This window comes from Aedes aegypti, chromosome 3 (assembly GCF_002204515.2).
Source record: "Aedes aegypti strain LVP_AGWG chromosome 3, AaegL5.0 Primary Assembly, whole genome shotgun sequence".
Taxonomy (NCBI): Eukaryota; Metazoa; Arthropoda; class Insecta; order Diptera; family Culicidae; genus Aedes; species Aedes aegypti.
Window position 1 is genome coordinate 396,395,283 of NC_035109.1, and position 18,972 is coordinate 396,414,254.

The window sequence follows — 18,972 nt, forward strand, 5'->3', positions numbered from 1 at the left end:
TTCTTTAATTAACAAGTAGTGAAAGTAAACTGTGTAGGAGGTTCTATGTTTATCGAAAGTGGTAAAATTAGACGAAAAGTGTTCTTCGTTCGCAGGCGGATAAGTGTAAACAACTGTAGCAAAGTTAAACGTCCGTGTTGAAAATTAGCACGGTTCATGAAATTTCCACCAGCTACTAGTGTTAAAACTACGGAAATCGTAAAGTAATAGTGTTCTGATGTCTCGTTAGCAATTTGGGAGTGAACTTAGTGTAGGTAAGTGAAATATTTTGAGAAATAATGTGGACTTCCAGAAATGTGTTTGTATATGTGAGGAAGCCATTTTCACTGCCATGACAGGGATTCCTTCCTATATGTCCTTAAGTAATTCTTTTCAAGAATCTCTGCAGAAATTCCTAGAGCAACGAAAAAGTAGTTTTTTTGACACGTTATCATCATTTTCGAAATATATTGTGCACTGGCATTAAAATATACTGATCGGCGTATGGCACGTCGATGGTACCTCATTCCGCGCCGCCGTGACGTAAAATGGCGGTGGTACCAATTACCGTCCTACATTGGGTGATAGTTGTACCAATATCCACAGAATTGCTGTCAGCTATCAGCATACAATACGATGTTTTCGTTTTTTTTTCCCGAGGAAACCGGATCCTTAAATTTCCGTTCACAAAGCAAACCCGTCTTCTGAAGATATGAAGAACCGCGACGGCAGTCCGCCCCCCGAGCTGGGGTTGTTTATTATTGTTCACTTTTGCGCTGTGAGTACTCTGAAGCAGCAAATGTAAGCCAAACAATCGTGAGCGACGCTAGTCTGTACGTGCCTTTGATGCGGAATAAGTTCGCCAAAGTGGGGCAGCACCAGAACAACAATAGAACCCAGCTAAACGTCCCTATAGAAAATGTGGGGAGGGGGGAGTGTGGGAGGTGGAAGGTAAGTCCACATACACAAAGAACAGTATTCACCTTCACCTTAACCTTAACCTTCACCTGGGTATCAGATTAGCATTGGAATGGCGCCCACGGAACGGAAGGTAAATATGACCCATTAGAACGTGCCATGTTTGCTTGCAATGGATAAGGAACAAAACAACGATGGCCGAAGTTAGCTTGCGTCAAATGGTTTGCCAACGGAGACGACGAAACGGTTTCTTAAATAATCAACAGCAAAGATTAAACTCCGAAATAAGCAAATTGAAATGGTCCTTAGGATTTTTTTTGTTGGCGAACTCTTGTGCTCTGAAAGAAAAATCCACGGAACGCGATTGTCTAAAATATTTCGATATACCATCGCAGTGGTAATAAAAATCATCAAAATGTTGCAGGCAGATTCTGCAAATTCGGAACATTCGCGTTCCTTGAAGAACAAAAAAAAACAAGTTTAATTCAATTTCGACGTCGGGTTTAAATTGCACATATTTTGTCTGCACGTTACCGACGCCACTGGATGTGAATTGAAAATGAGTGCCGCAAACCAACTTTTACGTGTAGGGGCTCAGATAGCCGTAGCGGTAAACGCGCAGCTATTCAGCATGACCATGCTGAGGGTCGTGAGTTCGAATCCCGCTGGTCGAGGATCTTTTCGTAAAGGAATGTTTTCCGATTCCCATGGCATAGATTATCTTCGTACCTGCCACACTATATACACATGCAAAAATGGTCAATCGCAAAGAAAGCTCTCAGTTAATACACTGAAAACTGCGTTGTAGTAAAAAATACCATGTTGATGGTTTGAATTAAATGCACAGCACCACTTTTTTTGTGCAGACTACCCATTGCGTTCATTTCAAACACAATGTGTGGTTTTTTTACCATGGCGACGGCTCATGAGGTAAACTGTCAAAATTACCATGTTTCATAGTTAGGTTGATGAGCAAAGAAAGTTAATTTTTCAACCATCTCTTGCATTTGTAATACAAAGTTTGTGTAGTAAATTCAACTTTGAGAGCATGGTAATCATAAATACAAATCGAAGTTAAAATTTGAACCACAGATTGTATTTAAAACGAAGAGACCCGTGTAGTAAAATTGACTAAATGCTTCAATACCTGAAATTATTGTATATGACTTCAAGGTTCACGCATAATGCATTCAGATTTGAGACTTTGTGCAAAATATATAGTGGATATGAATTATTTATTGGTATTCAGCAAAAACTCAAATCTGAATGTATAATGCGTATACCTTGATCTGAATAAATAAAGTTATAACATCACATAAAATTTTATTTTCGTTCGAAATTTTGTCTTTCACATGGTTTGAAACAGATTGTCTTAACTACTCATACAAAATATTTCTTCAGTCTTATATAATTGTTTCCTTTAATGTTATATACATGAATCGGTGGCCCATCAAACGTATCCACGAGCAGTATGCAATACACTTCTAAGGGTTTGCTAACTTTAAATGACGCAAAATGATGAGAATATTCTTCTACGCTCCACTGTTGACAGGCAACGTTTACTGTGTCGTTAGTAATTAATATATCTTTAATTTCATACAATTTAACTTGTCTCATATTGTGCACGGAACTTGTCAAGAACTGACCAACCTTGTACTCAGTGCCTTTGTACGTCACTGTCGAAACTGCTTTAAAATTTAATGTTAATAGTTCATTTGTCAAATCTAGCTTCGCAAAGTATGGTAAGTCGATCGATCGTAAGCTGATTGGATTTTTGTATATTATAGGATCTTTGAAATTATTCTCGTGTTCAATGTCATGAATGAATATCATTTTTGCCTTTGTACATAATGTGAAGCAAATGTTTCTTCTGGAGGTTATATTTCTACAATATTTTTTGAAAATCTGATGAAATGCCTCAAACCGGAAGCTCCACGTGTATCTTGGAGGCCCTATTTTTCTAATGGTTTGAACATAGTGAAGCAAAATATGATATTTGGGTTTGAGTGGTTCAGCAAAAAGCTTTCTATAATGAAAATGATGATATTCTATTTGTTTTTCTAGGACATTGAGTAATTCGTCATTGAATTTAGGTAACAAAACCAAAGCAGTGAGCTCAACTAACGATAGTACAAAATTCCAAACGTTATCATTTTCAGGTATCACGTCACCAAATATTAGCGGAAAATAATGGATAAAAAGCATCATTTCTCTAGCTGTCATTTTAAAATTAGCGTTTTTAATATGTTCCCGGGTTATTGTCTTGAAAGTGTTCCTGTTTTCTGTTTCCTTAAAGTCGAACATCTGTATTTTGTAATTTATTGTTTGCAATGATATTTTTAAAGTTTGAATCATGTAGGTTAAAACAAGAGAAATGTCGTAGCTGCATATACCGTGAGAATAAAAATCATGCATTACATCTACTATGGCAAATTCAGCCACGTGATAATGTTTCAAATTATTGAAAACAGAAACCTCTTTTATTCCTGATTCCTTGAAACTCTTATGGACGTCAACTTCATAATTCTGTTTTGTGCGATATCGATTTGGATCAAGATTGATTGATGTTTGTGATTCGTATTTCGTCTGAGTACAAAATCTACAATACAAGAGTGAGCTGAAGGAGGTTGCGAACCCCATGAGTGTGTTAATCCCTAGATTGTCTCCCAAAATACCCATCATTACAAAATATACACGTTTCTCATGACCATCAATTACTAGATCAATTCCAGTGGTTTCCAGTTGAACTAACATATCTACCAACTCTTTGAGTGCTGAAGATGGGCCAAGACGTGCTATATCAATTGCTTTAATAAAACCGGCGACAAATATATTCTTCAAGCGTGACAAAAAATGTGTCGGTATCGTTGGGAAATTGTAGTACAGACCGGTTACCTTATGAGTACCTGAGTGAGCTCCAATAGCATCGTTTATTTCCACTTCATCAGAATACAAAAAATACGGAACTACTGTTCCACTCGTGAATTGATTTCGTACAGTTTTCCATAGCGTGCCATTGACGACGTTTTCAATTTCTTTGCTCTCTTCTAGTAATGTCATATTCTTGATAGTTTCATTAAAAACGTTTCCACTCTCAAAAAATCGCTTGAACTGTTGTTTGATGGGCATAAGGCATCCCTTCGAAACTACATTTTTGTCTTCATCCGTGAAATTGATTACATGTAAAGAATCGTTTAAGTTCAAATTTTGTAGTGTGGTATTAAGTTTCTGTTCTGTTGCAATAAACTCAAACGGGTGGTAGATATCATTAACCAAATCATCTATACCTATCGCTGTATTATTGATTGGGGCGATTTTTAGCAATGCATCACATATAGGTTTTACGATTTCATCAGTTATACACTGCTGCAAGTTGGTAACATCTTTTCGTGTGTAATTATGTTTGTTATGCAAACCTAAGCTAAAGTTTAGAAAATTCTCTCTTAATGAATTTCTTATATCTAAAATCTCAGCATCCCCTAAGGTTCCATCTACATTTTTCTCTTCAAGTTCATTTTCGTTCGGAGCTTCATCGATGTTTGTGCTGGACAAATTATGATGTACATTATCCTCTGCATCGATATCGGGATCAATTGAATTCGGTGCAATGTTGTTCACAGCAGGATGCTGGCTGGTTCGATCAGCATCAATCGGTTGAAACAAATTAGAATGTTTCGCCTTGACGTGTCGTTTGAATCGGTGCAAATTCTGGAATAAAGCTGATGGTACACATGCTGTACACGTGTACTTGAATGTCGTTGGAGTACTGTGATGGATTGTCAAATGATCGAAGACGTGTTGAATTGAATCGTACGGGCATTGGCATAAGTGACAATTCATGCTGCCGGCCTTTAGTCTTTCAGGTACGCAAAAAATTGAAGCAGTTGACTATTTTTCGCCTTTCGAGAGAAATTGATGCTGTAGAAGTGTTTTGCGATAAAACACCAGAACAACTCACAGCTTTCTGGAAAGTCGTAGTTATGGGCGAATTTCAATTTCACTGCTATATCCACACACCGCAAAAAAGTTGGTAGTTTGTATTGGAGTTTCGAAGTTACTACGTAGAATCCTGTTAGTTTATCCGTCTGGCCCACTACGAATATGCGCGGTGCGAATGGAATGTCATTCGAATGTTCGCTTCGTAATGATTCTACAGCTTCGATGAACTCTTCGTCAGTCGCACAAGCATAGCACATTTCAGTTTGTGCCTGGAGGATAGTTGGCAGTTTCCGTGATGAAGTACGGACAGGCTTAACGAGACCATGGAAAATGGTACAGCAAATGAAGTCACGAGTGTCTAGAATAATCAAATATTTGATTTTGAAATTGTTTCAAAGTTGTTAAACATGTTAGCTTACCCTTTGCCACAGATTGCGATTCCAGATGTGTTAGTAATTGACGCGAGTAGTCATCCTTCAAGCCGTTCAGTTCAATATACTCCAGGTAGCGTGGAACAAAACATTCCCAGTCGTCGAAAAAGTTAGAGGTAGCCACATACCGGTAAATTTGTTCAAAGTCAGCATCAATCTACATCAAAGGAGATTAGATTTGTGGAAAAATGTGTTTCGAGCAGCATAAAACATACCAATAGGTAGCCGTCTTCATCAGTTAGTCTTGGCCACTCAGCAACTACGTGAGCCTTATTCACGTCTGTCTCCTCCACAATTTCCCGCATGCGTAGTAAAAATGATTCTCGCCAGAGGTCCGTGACTTTTTCTGCTGGATGTTTGTTATTTCGGAGCCATGTTTTAATGGAACTTTGCCTTTTGATTTCTGAAATACATAATATATATTTAAATTAAAATAAATATCACACAATCTAAAATGATAAGGTACAGTAGTGGACGTGAAAAGTGGTGCATTATCAATGTACATAAATATTTTATAAACATACACTACCGGCCAAAAGAATGGAATCACTTCCCCGAGTATTGCAACACTCAATTTCAATATACATTAAAACAGTTTAGAATCGCCAGTAAGCAATAACGATAAGTGGTATTGCAATATTCAACACGAGTGTTGCAATATTCATTAAAGCGATTCCATACTGTTTTATGGCTAGTGTACACATAGGAGCAAATCATATTCTTGTCACTTCTGATTTACTTCAGCTTATTGTTTTTGCAACAATAGCTTGCAATGAATTCTGATGCAAAATCATACAGGCTCAAAAAAAAAACCTTCAAAGAATGTTATACAACTAATCAACTGATTCGTTAAGATTTTTTTCAGAGATCTCTAGAAATTAATTCCTCTACTAATTCTCCTATAAATGCTTCCAGTGATTTTTCAAAAGATGCTTATAGGACGTTCTTCATAATTTGCTTCATCAAATCCTTGAGCACTCCAACTTACCTCCAGTAATTTTTAAGAAATTATTTTATCATTTTTGGAAAAGTTCTTGAACGAATTGTTTGAAAAAAAAAATACTGGAGGAAATCTTAGGAGGAATCTTTGGAGAAATTAATGAAGGTATCCTTAAAGAAATTTCTAGTCCAATCTTAAACAAACCCTAGAAGATTCGAAGAATGTCGTAAGAAATTCCGGAATGCATCTCTGTGGTTGGGTTTTTTGAAGATGTTCTGTATGTTAGTCTTGGAGAATGTTACAAGAATTGATGGAAGAATCAACAGATAAACCCCGAAGGACTATGGAAATATCTAAATTAATCTCTGTAGGCACTACTGATGGAATTTCCGAGTAACTGTATTGTTGAGTTCTCTGAAGTAAAATTATAGAAGAAATTCCTTAGAAAAATGCGTGAGGTTATTCCACAAAACAAACAAACAAACTCCTTCGTTTGATTGATTCCTCTTTGGTCTCTTTTATCAGGCAAGAGGTTTAAAAAGTTCCTATTTTTAAGACACTGAGTCGCTACCAGCCCTGTATCAAAATAAAAAATGCAAGATAGTTCCTTATCCTATAATCTTTTAGAAATTCGATGATATAACCACTTTCACTCTACTGTATCTTACCTTTAGTGATTGTCATTACCTTCCTTCGGCAGTATCAGAGCTTTTGCTTTAAAGATTTTCCAGTTATCGATAGGATTTTTCTTCTCCTGTTTGCTTTGCAGTAGATGCTGTTTGTTTCGATTGTGAAACCGATCATAAAGAATTCCGGATGGATGCTTTTTATTGATCGTTGCGTCCCGTGGGTTGAAGTACACTTCCTGTGAATAGATTAGATTAATATAAAATTAGAAATGTAAATAACGGTTTACAATTCGAGAAATTACTGGGAGCTCTGGTGGAAATTTCTCTGCAATACATTGCGCGAATCGAGCCATATCTGGTATCCGGAAGTAGGTTTCGTTTGCGATATAATAATCCACTACTGTGTGTGCCAAATGTTTCCTGTGCTGAGCATCCAACCGTTGGTGCATTCGGTAGAACTGAGTCACAATCTTCCCCTTCTCATTTCTTTCAAGAATGTCCTCTAGGAGACTTAATGTGACCGATGTCGACAGAAGAGGATGTGTTGGACCTCGTATTGAACCATGCGTCGAAGGGCCTGGGGAATGGGAGCAGCTACTCGTTTGTTCCGGCTTGTATAGAGCACTTTCCTCCCAGTGTTGCAGTTTTGCTCGCAGGGCGTGCTTATGACCCGTCCATTTCAAAACTGAAAAAATATCCGCTAGCGCCGCTTCGTCGATGACCGCAAGGTATGACACGGTAACACCATGTCCTATAGAAAACGTTGAAGAAACTCTTGGAATGTAACAATACTTGTAACTTACCGATCAAAATAGAGTAAACCGATGCATCCAACTTCCACTGCTCAACTATCAATTCACGGAGCGCTGGATTTTCATCACGGACTGAAAAATCGAAGAAATAATATCTGATTTCCATTTCCGATTACAATCATGCATACCATCAATTAACTCCGGATCTTCAAGAATTTCATCAACGATAACTTCAAGCTTATTATTATCACTTTCCTGCTTCATTTTACATTTTAATTAACATCAATAACATATTAAAAAATAAACAAACAAAACAACTTGACCGGTGCACGGCAAATGGCGTCCTAAAGTAAACAAGTGAGGTCGAAATATAAACGCACGCTAAAATCTACTCACTCGAGGTTCTTATTTTTACCATGGACATGGTAAAATCGAGAACATTTTTCGTTAGCCATTACTGAAGCAGTAGTCAATTTAAATATAAGAGGAATAGCTTTTAACTACACTAATATGGTTAAAACTACGCAACATCACAGTTCAGCAACATAGTAATTTCAAAAACATTGTTGTCATTAGAGACATAATTTCATTCAAAATAAAAATATTATGAAATAGTTGCGTTAACAACATTGTCATGATTATAATTACTACAACATTTGTTTCAGTGTAACTGTGGAAAGGCGGCATCCACAAATTACGTAACGCTCTAGGGGGAGGGGGGGAGTAGGCTCAAGCGTTACGGCTCATACAAAAATTTGAAATTTTCATACAAAAAGCGTTACGGAGGGGGGGAAGGGGGTCGAAAATTTCCAATTTTACCGTTACGTAATAAATGGATGCTGCCAAATGCTCATAAGAACACTTATCTGAGAAACAAGCTTTGTCGCAGTTGAAGCGTAACGCCAGAAAGACGTGTAACAAATTTAAAACGTTCCTACAAATCTGATGGTTATTTTACTAGTCTTGCTCTTCTAGACATAGAAAAGGTATTCGACAGTGTTTGTAAAATTTAAAATCATTTTTTCCAACACACATTGTTAGAATAATTCAAAGTTATTTTCAGGATAATTACACAGCGCAACAAAAATGACATTTTTGCGTGTCTCAAGGATCAAATTATGTGTCTTTAGTAGATTAGGGGTTGCTGAATCTGATGCCGTTCTCAGAAATTTCCCAGCACGTCACAATTTTTAGCTACAGGTCGCCAAGGTTGTATAAAACATTGGTTTTATTGATGTTTACCTTAAATTTTAAGTATATTTCATCAAACTTTTTTGTGATCTTATCCACCAAGCATGCAAAAGAGGACTTAAACTTTCGTTCTAGATATATTTTGGTTGGAATCTCACGATTAAATTTAGATTAAACCTATATTTTTCAACATGCTTGCAGTCTCCATATAAAATTTTTCGTTTCTCTATTTATGACAAAATGCAATACTATTCTAAACAATCAAAACATAACTTTTTGCGATTCCGTTGCAAATCAATCAACTTTTCATTGACAAGATACACTATAAAATGGCCTGCTTTTCCTACCAAAAAACAATGCTGAAAAGTGCTTTTCAGTACTGTTTGGAAGGCGTCTATCCCAGGAAGGCCAAATATCCCAGTCTATTCTGACAAAGCATCTGATTTTATATGTGATGTGCGATCTAGATACAAGACTGTTGATATTGTCGGCGCGATAAAAAGCTAGAATAAGTTTCTCGCCGAAGTTAGATTTTTCTCAGAATCTACACAGCAAAAAATTCTCAAATTTACATGGCACGTAAATTTTTATGATAATCATGTAAAACAAGTTGCAACTGAACATTCAACGATTATTAATGTAAACTGTCTCATTGCATTCGATAATGCTTGCAAACTTGAGTGAAACTGAAACATTTCATGATCTTCCATCCAACATTCGTCAATGTTGCATGCTTTCTTGCATCTTGAAAGTTAAATTGCAAACAAGAATTTTTACATGATTCTACGCTGAATATTCTGTCAAAAATAATGCACATGGATGGATCGACGGCTTGTCATTCCATGTGCATTATTTATGATTGAATTTTCAGCGTGAAAATCCTGTAAACCGTGCCGTTTTGCATGCAACATTCTTCGAGAGAAGACGTTTCGCGTTCAATATTAAGGATTTTGGTAACAATGTTGTAGATAATAGATGTGTTTATAGGTTTTGTCATTGAATAATACATGAGAAATGGCTTTGCATGATTGAGACTAATATTACGTTACGTGTAAATCTACGATTTTTTTGGTGTGTTTGCAAGATACCTAACTTCGGAAGTGGTGCATTCAATTCGCATCCGGATGCGCTCTAATACGCCCTACTTCCGAAACAGGGTATCTTGCATGGATACCGAGAAAAACCCATTTAAGGCGAACTGCATTTTCAGACCGATCTGACAATTCTTGTTTGGGAACGCATCGTCCAGCATTCGTAGAAGTGGCAGCAGAACCCGCTACTGTGCACAATTGTTCGGTTCTCCAAAAGAGAACACTTGTCTGTATGATGTGAGCGAGAAAATTTGTGACATTCGTAGATACTACTATGTCGAAGCCTACGCGATTGAAAAATACATGGATGTACGCCCACGTGGTTTCTGTTGAAATTTTGGTTTGTGATTTTGGAAATGATCCAGCTTAAACGATTTTTCGTAATAGCAAAAAATGTTGTATGCAACTCGTTGCAAAACTCGATTTTTTCAGCACTCGTTGTATTTATCCAACTCGGCGAGCCTCGTTGGATAAATGTACAACTCATGCTGAAAAAATCGTCATTTTGCAACTTGTTGCATAAATAACTATTTCCACATAAAAAATATTATAAACTTTGATGATAAGTATTGTTATATACATAAAGTTTGAATTCTGTGGCAAATTAAGCAAATGAATTGCCTTACAAGCTGGCAAACTTGCATGCAAGTTGGCTGAAATAGTCAAGTTTTGCAATTTTCAACAACCAATATCTCAAAAACTAGACGTGCTATGATATTTCTGTAAATGGCAATGGATTCAGCAACCCTTAATTAAGTAAAGAGAGCTATTTTGATGCTGGAGACAAAAACGTGTTCCGCAGTATTATCAGAACTGAATCTGAAATCTGAAAGACTACCTGTAAGAGCTGGTGAGCCTCAAGCAGCATTTTGGGATTATATCTTGGGACCAATATCATACAATATTTTTACATCTGAGTTACCTCAGGGATATCAAAAATCTTCATTTGCGGATGACACAGGCCTCTCCGCCAAAGTACGAAGAATGGTTGTCATCTGTAGAAGATTGTAAAGAAGTTTGGATATTTTTTCTTCATACTTGCAAAAATGGAAGATTTCTCCTAATGCATCCAAAATTCAACTAATAACATTCCCATATAAACCAAAAACGCTTTATTTGAAACCTTCAAGTAGACATGTTGTTACGATGAGAGGGGTTCCAATAAATTCGCCAGATGAAGTTAAGTATCTAGGGTTCATGCTGGATAAAAAGATAAAATCACATTGAGGGCATTCAAGCCAAATGTAACAAATATGTAAAATGTCTCTATCCCCTTATTAATAGAAAATCAAAACTTTGTCTTAAGGACAAGCTTTTGATATTCAAACAAATTTTCAGGCCAGCCATGTTGTATGCTCTACCAATTTGGACTAGCTGTTGTGATACCAGGAAGAAAGTGTAGGGGATATCTATAAATGGGTTTATTATAAATCATATAAGTGTTTATTTTTGCAGTGTGTAGAAAAATTAAAATAGTTGATTTGTTATGAGAGTCATCATATTTTGTTATGTTATTGTTAGTTCATTGTTTTTGTAATGCTGAATGAGAGTGATTGTGGGTCAGAAGGAAGAAGGTGAATGTTAAATATTGAAGCGAGAGGAAGAAGAGAATAGTAGGAATCAAGATGTGTGGATTTTACTCTGTAGCCAGAGTAAGGTGGTCCCACTTGGCGAAGATGGCTAGGAGGCCGTTTTGTTTACAAACATTACTGCCTGGTCTGGATAACGCTCAGACTGAAGCTAACCGTGCTGCCAATAGTGCGAACGAAATAGTTAAAAAGAGAAATAAAAGTAGAGTACGCTACGCGCAGATGCGGCTGCATTAGAATAATGTTTGACACCACTTTTTCACCAACCAATCAGAAGTCATTACTGCCTGGCCCGCAAGATGCTGAAACTTGAACTAACCGTGCTGCCATAGGTGTGGACGAAATTGTAGAAAATAGAGAAAGAAGTATAGAGCACACATGGAGCAGATGCGACCGTATTAGAATAATTATTGACAACACTGTTTTTCCAACCAATCAGAAGTCGATTGTCCGACTACCTGTCTCAGATGTTTGTAAACAAAACGGCCAGCCCTTCCTCACCTACCCTTCCTGGTTTTCTCCACAAAGTGAGCATAATGTATCACCATAGGAGGAGCTGCAGCCGCCTTGGTAGGAATGAACTAATCTACGATGACGTCATGCTGCAACTTCCAGAGGGAATACAATTTTTACTGCGGGCCGTGTTTACAAAAAATAAACGATTTCGCTGCACATTCATCCACTCAGTAGCGTAGCTAGGGGGTGCGGCTCTTGGGGGCCCCGAAATCATGGTAAAAATTTATCATAGCATTAAAAGTGGATTTTTTTACAGAATGAATTGTATCGGAGCATGGGAAACGGATTTTGAGGGCCCCTGAATTGGTAATGAACAGGGGCCCCTATAGCATTTAGTATATTGATAAGGGTAGCGTTTATTTCGATGCTATAGAACAGTTCTTTTGAACAGAGTATCGTGGTTTTGGATTCAAAAATACATTGTTCTGTTCATCATCGAGTATCAAAAGGGCCTCTTTAACTTAAGCCTGAGGAAGCCAGGAACTGGTTTGGAAACATTTGTTTATGAGCTTTACCCTGAACCAAGCCGAAAGAAATATTTGTACACATTATTTTATACATTCTTGAAAAGTAATAACGCATATTTCGATAACGCAAACAAAGGTTATCAAAGGTCGCTAAAGTTTTTTTTACGCAGGACGTCTAATCTATTTAAAGTTTTTTTTTTCGATTTGCAATGAATCTTGATGTAAATTCTTGACGCTTCAGAGATTACTATGGGACTATTCCATTGGTTCACATATTTTCATATTCAGGCATTGTTCAAGAGATTTATTCAGAGTTTTCTTAATGTATACGAAAGGAATACTAATGGAGATTCCCCTAGCAATTTTTCTGGGAATTTATCTATAAATTCCTTTGATGATTTCTTAAAATATTTTAAGAGGAATTCCTTCTGAATTTGATCCAAAAATCGTTCAACAGTCCAACGACAGAAGTACATCAAAAATTCTATCAGAAATTCTTGTAACGAATCCTCAAGGTAATACACTGAGATAATTTAAAAACATTTCTACAGAATTTTTTCCAGGAAAATAACAAAGGTTTATTCTACGATTGGTGTGATTTGTGTAAACAATATCAAGAGAAATCAGATCGAATCAGATCAGAGTTCATCGAAAATCTTTCATGGCAATTTTTCAGAAATACTTCAGCCATTTTCAGAATCAATCTTTCAATAATTACCATATTGGATATCAGGAATTGCTTCATAAATTCTTCCAGGGATTATTCCACAAAATCTTCATGGATCTTTAAAAAAAAAATTAATAATAAATTCAACCAAGGATTCCTCATAAACTTCTCCATAAATAAGGATTCCCTTTAAAGATTTCTGGATTCATTATTGAAGTAAGTTTCACTTCTATTCTTCAATTTAAAAGTGTATTTAGTGTTTTAAACTACAAAATCCTAAAGCAAGTATTCCTTTGACTCCTCAAAAAGTGTATTCGAGATTTTACAGCACATTTTGGTTGGATGATTTTCCAATCATTTCATTATTGGTTTCTCTCAAGACTCATCCAAAACTTTCTCAAGGGTCCAGAAGAGATCTTTGAAAGACTTCTCTTTTGTAGGTATTTATCATGTATTTCATTAGTGATATCTTAACGATTTCGTTTATAAATATATCTAGGTTTTTAAATGGAATCTTTTCTAACAGAATCTGGAAGATTTTGCTTGGCATCTTTTTGGACAAATTCCTAGAGAAATAAGGAACAATTCCTTGAGGAGTTTTTTGGGAAATTTTCAGAGGGAAAGATCGAAAAAAAAAATTCTAAGGGTATCATTGGAAAAAGCTCCGGTTGAGTTTTTCAAGGTACTGTAATCCGGGGTAACAATATTCAGCGGGGAACATTGATCGCAATGACCCACCTCATAAAAAGTTAGAATTAACATTAAGTTGTGTTTATGCGTATGTATTTCAATTTTTGGAAACAATGGTTTTCATGATTATGGATAACACGATCAAAGAATCTTGTCTCACATGAGTTCTGTAAACGTTATGAGCAAGAGAAATGTTATTGTTACTGAAAATGACATTGCCGAAAACGATTCCGTTGTCAAAAATTTCATAAATATGTTCAGTAGGGCACAATTTACAAATTACTATAAGGAATGCAAAATTTCCTTAGGAAATTGTCTACCTTTGGGCGTTTTAAATTTTAAAATATCTCAAAAAGTTAACAACTTGTAAAAGTTTGGCCTTCCTATTCGGCTTCAGGGACCATGAGTTTAGTAAGTGATAATATTTTCAATATTACCGAACGCTGTTTTCATGGGTGATCAATGTAACCCCATAATCACATATAATATTTTTCAAACATGCTTGAAAGTTTCAGAAAGCAAAATAATGTATACATACACAAGTAATGAGTGTCAATACTTGTTTGAAAAATAAAAAAAAAAATGCAACATATACTTTTTCAAATGAAACTTTGAAAAAAAAAATCCAAAAAAACAATCAATGTTACCCTGGACTACGGTACTTCGTATGAATATTCTGGAGGAATTCCTTGGGAAGTCTGTGACTGAATCGTTCAATGTATTCCTGAAGAAATACTTGAATTAATAGTTGAAGCAAACTTATAGTGAACATCTGAATTACATTCTGATGAAATTTCTGAAGAAAATCATCGAATTCCACAAAAACTTTTAGAAAGACGCTTTGAGAGTTGTCTTGACGGATTACTTAAAGAATCCTTATCGAAATGTGATTCCTGTTCGGTCTCATTATGGTTTCGTTTTCAGGCATGAGGTCTCCAAAGTTCATTTAGCCGCTATCAGGCTTGATGTGCTTGTATCGGTATTGACATTTTGTTTACTAAATGAAAATTAAAAACGACTTCAACAAATAAATGACTACTAAGTCCATTATTTCTAAATATTAATGTTATTATATTATTGTTGCGAATATTTGACTAGATTTAGTAAAGTACTAGCTAATTATAATTCTGTGTTAAAATTCACATTGATAGAGATAAAAAAAGTAGACTAGTCAATTGGCATATATCCCTACTTGGAAGGGCCCCCGAATTCGACTCCGCACCGGGCCCCGAAAACTCTAGCTACGCTACTGCATCCACTGAATGTTCATCCGGTGAACATTCCTTCACTGGATGTTGGTCCGGATGTCATTTTATGTAAACACGGTCCGCATTTAGAGCGGAAAAGAAAAAGAAAGTCGACAATAAAAGAAGACCGTGGATAAGTCCAGTGTGGCATGTTTTCGTTCGGTTTGGGACGTTTGGGAGCAAAGTGGTGGCTCTCCGTAGTCACGCGATGCTGAGTTGATTGGGTGAGTGTGTTGTTAAATCCAAGAATTGCCTCTGGCGGGTGAATTTGACGGGCTACGTAAACTCTTTTGATGTAGAGGATTCATGTGAGTATACAAGAGTTGTTGCATATGTCTTTGAGTGCATAGGGGAAGGGGTGGTAAAATGAACACCTCAAGGATATCATCTTGTTTCTGATAGAAAAACGAGGAATATGTATAATTTTATCGCACAAGATCAAAAACAGGGATGTTAGCTAAAGCAGGAACACGAATTCAGACCAAAATAGCTAAATTTTCACATATTTTTATCGCTAGCAAAAAACAATTGAAATGTTCACTTTACCTGCACTATGTGGGTAAAATGAACAGCTGTTGGTGGTAAAATGAACATCATACAATAAACGTGAGCAAAACTAATATTTTTAACAGTTTTTGCTGCATTCCCGCAAATATACCTATAAATGATTGTAACCCATTCAAAAAGAAATGTAAAAATTTCAGATTTGACATCACATCACAACGATGTTCCCATCACTGAAAAACCTCAAGACCTCCGAGCCAAAAGTTACGTCAGCTCCAATTTTCAAACGTGGTTTTCTAAAATCTTAGTTTTCGTTGATATTTTCACTTCAATTGACCTCCGTATCAATACGAACACTCGGATATTTGCTCTTAATTGTCCGTGCGTGATAAAAATTCATTGAAATTTGTTTTTTCTCGGTAAAAGGGACGGTGTTCATTTTACCACCCCTGTTCGTTTTACCACCACTTCCCCTACGTGTTTGAATCGAATTCATTTCTCTGACGTGCGTAAGTTGTCGTATCACTATCATGCATTGCGCGGGAAAATTAGTCCATTTTACAGATCGTTTCGGATCAGCTGATCGCTCATTTTATGTTTGAAAATTTGACAGGTGGCGGATTATCGGCGTTAAAGTAATAGCAATATTTTCAATGTGGTCGTATCATAAAATGGACTATTGACTTTGAATCATAGAAACAAGAACCCCAAGTTTCAAAATTTTCCGTGCTATGCAACTATTTTAAAACGCGTTTGAAATAAGTATGAGAAGCACTTTTGAATCATCCCTCGGCATATTTTACTTCGAGACGAGCTGCAATTATGTGAAGTGAAATGTCATTGAAATCTTTTCAATCTTCTATAATCTTAATCAAGATATTGAAGTACCATATAGTTATAAGTACCTACAAATCGAAGTTGATGATGAAAACTTTTGAATACACATAACAGTATTACTGATGAAATTTTCGGTGTTAGGCCAAACCATTATTAAATATACCTGAACATGCTGTAATGTAACCTTAGGTTTAACATCGAATCAAACAGTGACGTGATCTGGGAATTGTTACAAATGTACAGATCTTAGATTTATTTTCTAAAGAGATTTCTGTGTTGATGCAATGTAAATAACGTTAATTATTTAAACATGAGTAATGAATCTAAAGAATTCCACATTATATGTATGTTCAAGAGAGTCACATTGAGATTATAAATGAGCGTCGTAATGTAATAGCAATGAAATTTCTATCAGATTTTTTTCTGACCATTCACCTACTATGCGATTTAAGTTGTACAAAATGTCAGCCTCAGATATGCATTTTTGAGTCCCCGTTAATTTTTAGAAATTTTAGTTTCCTCTCATACTGCTATAAAATGCACACTTGGTATTCCATTTACTCAATGCCTACTTTTGTCAAATGTTACAGATATGCAGTTATGGGCAGTATAGTACTAATGAGTTACATAGAATATCCAATATTGAAACATTGGAACAAATGGCAAATAAAATAATTAATAATTTCAGGCAAAAATCGTTACAATCCTCTTTTGCCACGATTAATGCGTTATATACAGTCAGTGACATAAGTTAGTAACCCAATGCTGTTTTTCCATACAAAATGCGCAAGTTTGGGGTGCTGTATCTCAGTTTCTGGTGGTCCGATTTGGCTGAAATTTGGATAACGAACTACAAATAACTTGAAATTTTGCCTGTGAGGGAATTATTACATTGCAGTTATTGTACATACATAGAGTTTCAGAGGCTTGTTCAAAGACAAAAGTAAGTAACCGAGAGACTTTTTAATTTAATTCTAAAACGGTAAGTCGTGGAAAGTTGGTGTGTTCTGCGAATTTGTGGAATGATACTAATAAAGAAATTAAAAAAAAAATCTAATGCCAACGACTAACGGACTTTGCGTTAAATCTAACATGAACATGCATTGTTCGTCGTATAAATGCTTCCACATTTCACTCACTTTTCCAATATCTCTTCATCAACTCGCTGAATTTAGAACACATTATGACATTTCTACAGATTCGTTGATTCCAGGAATGGTTTCAGTATAATCTGTAGTGCCCAGAGCTACGTTTAATCTGTTTAAGCGCTGATCTCTTTTGATCTGAAATTCATACAGCGAAAACAATTCCATATGTTGCATTGTTCGACGATTATGCAAAATTTCTGTAAGCCCTCATTTAATGCTCATTATTGTATGTCGCATGCCTTTATTCAACTCACCGCCTCGCTTAGTGTTTACCAACGCACAACCCAACTGAAATAATACGATTTTCCATTTTGAATCCCCACATACTCACAACCAAAATAAATGAATGTAAAAGCCAAAAAAGTGGACTTTTATCTCATCACCGATGCAGAGCGGAGCAATTGCACTGTTTATTTTTTCACGCATACGGCTGAAATGAGACTATCCAGCGTGTGAACTGCAATATGCAAATGGCGCTGTGAGAAAGTATCATCCGTTTTCCCCCATCGCTCGAAAGTGCTTTCCGCGCTCCATTTACATGATGAAAAAAAAATGCGCATCCCTTTTTCGGCATCGAAATAATTAAGGAGAAAGCAACATATTAACACACGGAAACGGCACTTGACGCGCGCTTTCAGTGCGGAATGATGATTGCGCTTTCGACTTTTGTGTATGTGAATTTTTCTCGAAAAGTATTCATGCTTTTTGCGGGTCCACGTGCCTTGATGCTAGTGCAATGTATTATTGGAACGTGTTGTGGGCATCCTCCAGCGAAATAAAACATTTCCCCACAAGGGCTTCATTTCATGCCTCGTGCTTCAACTGCACGACAGTCAATTCATTGCAATGTATTGGATGTGTAGGGTACAAGCACCTGTTTTGACTTTAGTGGTTAATACGCTGTTAACACTGTAATTTGCATAAAACATTACTTATTTAAGTAGATGAAAAAAAAAACCGAATTTAGTACTATACCATTTAATTCCACTAGAGTTTGTATCCTTTGACAGATACGCGTATTTCGACCTCAACTGTAAGGCCGTCTTCAGTGTCGTGTACTAGACTCGTTTTTTTTCATCTACTTATAGGTATTCTACTAAACAGCTCGAAGATTTATTATAGAAAATTATGAAAAAAAAAAAAAAAATTTCTTTCTACACCATGAGAGTATGTACAGCTTCAACTGTGAAGAAAAATACCTACCCCAATAGTAAATAGGTAAGTAAAATAGGTTTTATCATTGATCTCTCTCTCTCTCTCTTTGGGGCTCTCATTCGCTGCTGCTATTTATCAAGCTTGTTACAACTTGCGAAACATTAAAGTTGCTGATCGATATTGAAGGCGATGTTTTTCTTCGCTTGCTTTGTTCGTGCTTCGAAATCAATCGAGAACGAATTCTCCAATGCCTGACCAAATCAATGGGGCTCTGCACTGTTT

At 36.2% G+C, this 18,972-nt stretch overlaps 1 protein-coding gene across 2 annotated transcripts; it reads right to left on the reverse strand.

The window, feature by feature from the left end:
- Positions 1-3,973: 3,973 nt before the first annotated feature.
- LOC110679620 lies at positions 3,974-7,927 on the reverse strand. 2 transcript variants are annotated; one of them, XR_002502649.1, is made up of 6 exons: positions 7,777-7,927; positions 7,640-7,720; positions 6,895-7,072; positions 5,483-5,670; positions 5,256-5,424; positions 3,974-5,194 (listed from the first exon to the last, which is right to left on the reverse strand). XR_002502649.1 is itself a non-coding variant. In XM_021854923.1 (6 exons), exons 2-6 carry the CDS (start codon positions 7,283-7,285, stop codon positions 4,749-4,751), a joined length of 1,128 nt encoding a protein of 375 aa, XP_021710615.1. In that variant the 5' UTR covers positions 7,286-7,720; positions 7,777-7,927; the 3' UTR covers positions 3,974-4,748. The 2 variants fall into 2 exon arrangements, 1 of the variants encoding a protein (XP_021710615.1); XM_021854923.1 differs by having other exon boundaries at positions 7,139-7,720.
- Between the last annotated feature and the right edge of the window lie 11,045 nt (positions 7,928-18,972).

Excerpts from the sequence above, each read along its gene's own strand:
- LOC110679620 (XM_021854923.1), bottom strand. The coding sequence starts at position 7,285 with ATGCACCAACGGTTGGATGCTCAGCACAGGAAACATTTGGCACACACA. Across the intron at positions 7,073-7,138 it reads AATTTCCACCAGAGCTCCCA|GAAGTGTACTTCAACCCACG; the intron begins GTAATTTCTCGA and ends ATCTATTCACAG. Across the intron at positions 5,671-6,894 it reads TCTGATACTGCCGAAGGAAG|AAATCAAAAGGCAAAGTTCC; the intron begins GTAATGACAATC and ends TATGTATTTCAG.